The sequence below is a fragment of the Pinus tabuliformis genome, chromosome 8 (genome assembly GCF_031772625.1).
Source record: "Pinus tabuliformis cultivar Carrire ecotype Pingquan chromosome 8, CPIR1, whole genome shotgun sequence".
Taxonomy (NCBI): Eukaryota; Viridiplantae; Streptophyta; class Pinopsida; order Pinales; family Pinaceae; genus Pinus; species Pinus tabuliformis.
The window spans coordinates 1,672,132,759-1,672,137,500 of NC_142294.1; the positions used below are offsets into that span (position 1 = coordinate 1,672,132,759).

At 37.8% G+C, this 4,742-nt stretch overlaps 1 protein-coding gene across 1 annotated transcript; it reads left to right on the top strand.

The window, feature by feature from the left end:
- The first annotated feature begins 2,829 nt into the window (after nucleotides 1–2,829).
- LOC149242608 (F-box/kelch-repeat protein At2g44130-like) lies at nucleotides 2,830–3,876 on the top strand. Its single transcript, XM_089370899.1, has one exon. It carries the CDS (start codon nucleotides 2,830–2,832, stop codon nucleotides 3,874–3,876), a length of 1,047 nt encoding a protein of 348 aa, XP_089227025.1.
- Nucleotides 3,877–4,742: the final 866 nt, after the last annotated feature.

The window sequence follows — 4,742 nt, forward strand, 5'->3', positions numbered from 1 at the left end:
TACTGACTATATACATATCATCAAACATCTTTCATCCCACTTAGGATGCCTTGCATCATGCCTCATTAGTCATAAGGTCATGTTGGTCACAACCTCCATACCTTAAGTAAAAAAGTGGTAATACTATTCATGTTCTAAGCTATATAATAAATAGGTGAAAGGGAGCAAGACACGTAGAGGAAACACATGGAATTACTTTTAGTTCTTGCAAACATGCATGTCATTGAGGAAAAGATGATACGGCAATGATAAACAAACTTTTAAGCTACAGTAAGAGGTGTATTTCAAAATAAGTGCTTTGTTTTCCATACCTATCCTCCAAACAATTATGCATCAAATGGAGTCTTCATGCAGTCCCGATATTCTATCATACCTTAGGTTCCTTGATCTGATTCTTTGTCTCCTGAACTCCTTGAGAGTCATCTATCATGTCATCTTTCTTCCTGGCCCCTGAGAGACATAGTTGTGTAGTTTCAGCGGGCAATGATTGTTGCGAGACGAGGCCTTGGGAGGACACAATTACAGATTTTTAAGATGCAAGGAACTCCTATGGGATGAGACGCTGGGACGACACATCCACATAATTTAAGGATGCAAGGAAAAGTGGGTAGTCAAGGGACAAAACTGCACAGTTTCTAGAGATAGTGGGTTCTCGCTAAGGGAAGGACATTGGGGGAAACCACTGTGCTATTTTGAATGCTAGGGGAGGTTGGGATTTTTGTGCATTGCACAATTCCAACACGCAAGGGAAAATATTGATGGTTACATATGTGAAGTGTGCAATTTAGGAATGTTGGATAAGGCTAAGTTGCTAAGGAAACTCTGAAATTTAGCTAAGTGTGGGATGAGTGGAATTGATGTGAACAGTGATAAAAATTGACTACGATCACACACTTGAAAACATAGGGATACAACATAGACCATCAAACATATAAAACATACTTCGCTTAATGCAACAACCTTTATGGCAACTTATGACAAGTACGACTCCGGTGATAGACTTTGGGATGATAAAGGGAACACTTGTGTAAGAGTGTGTGAAATGAACATGAAACATGTCTATGTGGTGAGGACAATCCATTCTCATAAAGCTTTCTCCTTCAAGCAAAACAAACCGCCCTTTTCATGACAAGAAATAACCCCCATGCCTAAAGATGACCAATTCTATGTAAAGAGAAAATCATGAATGACTCTTAAGGTCGAAAAAGAGAGCTTGATATCATGAACATTCCAATAACTGACTAAGGAACGATCGATCACAATATCCATAGTAGGCTTTGAAATTTAAGTGCAGGCCAAAATTTTGGAGGGTGTTGCAGCCGCTACAACAAAGCCTTCACCTTCTTGCTAGCTTCTTTTTCAACTAGTATCTTGAATTCTATGAACTTGGAGACTGTCTCATCTTTCTTCCACATGAAGAAGATCCAACACTTTCGTGAGAAGTCATCAATAAAAATGACAAAATATTTGTGTCTAACATTGTAGGTTGTTGAGAAAGGTCCATACACATCATAGAGGATCCTTTCTAGGACTGCATGCGCTTTGTTGTCCCGATCATGGAATGTGGATTTTATGTACTTCTCCAATGTACATCCTTTGCATATATCCTACTCCTTAAGTGATCCTTTAGGGAGGCTAGTGGCTATTTGTTGTATAATATTCAAGGTACCACGATGCAAATGACAAAGTATTTTGTGTCAAAGTTCATCGACATCGCGACTTGCACTTTCTCCCCCTTTGTCTTAATGCAACACACTCTTCCACATCTAGCTTATACAGGTTCTTCACACGAACCTCGATTGGCTTCACCTGCCCTGTGGCTATGTGTCTGAGGAACACTTTTTCTTTGTTGAATATTACTTCACAACCATGTTAAACGAACCACATGGTGAATGCTAGTAGACGGACCTCTAATCCTTTACCTTTACCTTTTTTTACTAGCCCCTCGAATTGAAAATTTGAAGACAAAATATTTCTTTTCTCTTAAAAAAACGTCTTAAAATCCCCCTCCATGTAGTAGTGCTGAATGCAATGCCACACAAGTTGTATCTAATTGTATCAATAGATATGAAAGGGACAAAAGAGGAATTGGTGTAAGAGAAATTGTGTGAGTAAAAGTTGTCGCGTTCTTTCGCCTATCCCCACAGAAAAAAGAGCCCAAGATATCTTTGTCTTTATATAAGATAACATGAATGGTAAGTAAAATAACAACCTCGGTATAAGTACAAGACAATATTATTGATATTTTATCCTCATCATATTATAATTAATAACAATAAATAAATACACACCTAAAATGAAAAATTCTAAATATAAAACAATAATAATAAATATACATAAAATAAAATGAACTCAAAATATTATTATTATTATTATTATTATTATTATAATATTATTATTATTATTATTGTTATTATTATTATAAATTGTGTTAAGTACTAATTGATTTATTAAAAACCCTTAAATTACTCAACTAACTAAATCCATTCGACTTAATTTATCTATATAAATAGACTTTATATAATTTAAATAAAACATTCTTACATAAAGCATTGCCATGCCAAGTTGTTGACCGGTAAAATTTATATTAAATAATTATATTGCGAATTAAAAAATTATATATTTTCATATTACCAATAAATAACATAGTTTATCAATTAACTCCCTTTCTGGTCGGTTTGAAATTAGGTTTCCCAACATCCACACTATATATTTGACCGCACTTTTATATTTTGAGGTACCGTCCTCCATATTGTTTACTTCTTTGTGTGTGGTAAAGCTTTGGGTAAACTCGATCGATCAGGAAATCGGTGTGTATAGGGTGCCCTAATGGACGCTATTCCGATGGATGTCGTTCGGCAGTGTTTGCTAAGGATGCCTTATACATCACACGATACGCTGAAAGCTGTGTGCAATAGCTGGGAGGCTATGGTCCGTAGCCCTACGTTCTATGCTGACAGAAAGAAATGTGGGACGAGCGAGCAGCTTATTTGCCTGGTTCAAAGCGATATCAGGAATCACAGAGATATGAACCCTGACCCTGTCCTTGTAGTAACGGTATACGACCCTGTGAAGGGCACCTGGCAAAGGCTACCTCCAATTGATGATCCCCACAATACTGAAATACCAATATGGTGTCAGTGCGTAGCTGTGAATCGGAAGCTACTTCTCATAGGCGGAATCGAACCGTCCGATGAAAGTTTGACGAAGAGTATCTATATTTACGACTTTGAGTCTGCGAGATGGCGCCGCGGAGCTGACATCCCCACAGCTCGATCATTCTTTGCCTGCTCTGTCTCTTCTTCCACCGGACTTGTTTACGTCGCTGGCGGGATCGACGAGCGTGGTAGCCCTCTTGCAGCTGCAGAAGCATATGACGTGGTGAAAGACAAGTGGACAATTTTGCCTCCTATGATCGAACCCCACGGCCATGGATGCCGCGGTGTGTTCGTGGATGGTAAATTCATGGTGTTACACGAAGGCCAACCTGCAGAAGTTTTCGATCCGAGTGAGGGAACGTGGAAAATGAGGGCACATTGGTGGAATTTCGTGGGAGAAGTATGGAGAAGTTGTGTGATTTCATCTTCTTCTTCGGAGTTGCACGTGTTCACCGAACAACAGGTGGAGAGGTACGATGTTGAGAAGGACGTTTGGAGTGTTGTAGCTACTCTTCCGAATCCCCACCATCTGGAGCTTTTTACGTGCGCTACATTGTGGCGCGACCAAATTTTTGTAAGCGGAGTGGGCGAGCGACCGCGTTCCAACCACATCTCTTATCTGTTCAATATGTCAACCAGGCAGTTCATGGAACTTCACCGTGATTGTGGGGAGGACTTTGCGGGCATGATCCTATCTGCAGCGACCGTGGAGATTTGAAAGTAATTTTTAGATGCGCGCCCAATTTAATCATTGTGTTGTGTTCAATTCTATATCAGTTATTGCTTAGTCCGGCTAGTACAAGAAATGGTCTTTTTTGTGTTTTTCCGTTGTCAATTTTGTTCAAAACTTCTGTATGAAATTTTAAAAGTGGTTTAGTTTGTAAAGGTTGAATAAGAGAGGTTGAGAGTGTTGAATTTATTTATTATTTCAAAAAAAATATTCTGTAGTATAGAATTAAAGAGCCTTGTTTTAATAAAAAAAAAAATTTACGATTGTGAAGTTTTTTTGAAGTTCCCCTCAGAGAGTCTTGTTTTTTGACAGTATTGTAAATACCTTAAATCTCATTCTTAGGAAGATAACCCATATCCTCATTTAGCAAACAATTTTGAATCTAGGCCATCTCTGAAGGCTTCCTAGAAGATTCAATCTTTAGGATCACCCTCAAATATCTAGATTGACCTTTCATTCACCTTTCTCCTAACATTGAAATTGAACAATTAGTTGGTATTGAATAGATAAATCTCTTGTACAAAACAAAAATAGTGCCATAACTATGGTTTGATGAAAAAGACTCTAGATCCTACTTCCTTATTAGTAATATCTACCATAGTAGAGGATTGTCCTATTTAATGTATTTATTGTTAGAACAGAGCATGCATAACACACATTGGATTTATACTGAGACAAATGGAGAAACAACAAGATTACTTACTTAGAAACAATGAAATGGATAAAACAATCACTGGAGAATAGAAATCACTTTGCATTACATAATAGGCTTGGGAAGTGGCTTGCTTTCCTTGGCCAGAGAAATTACAAATTTATAGAGGCAGAAGAAGGATCTAGAATCATGTATGTGATTG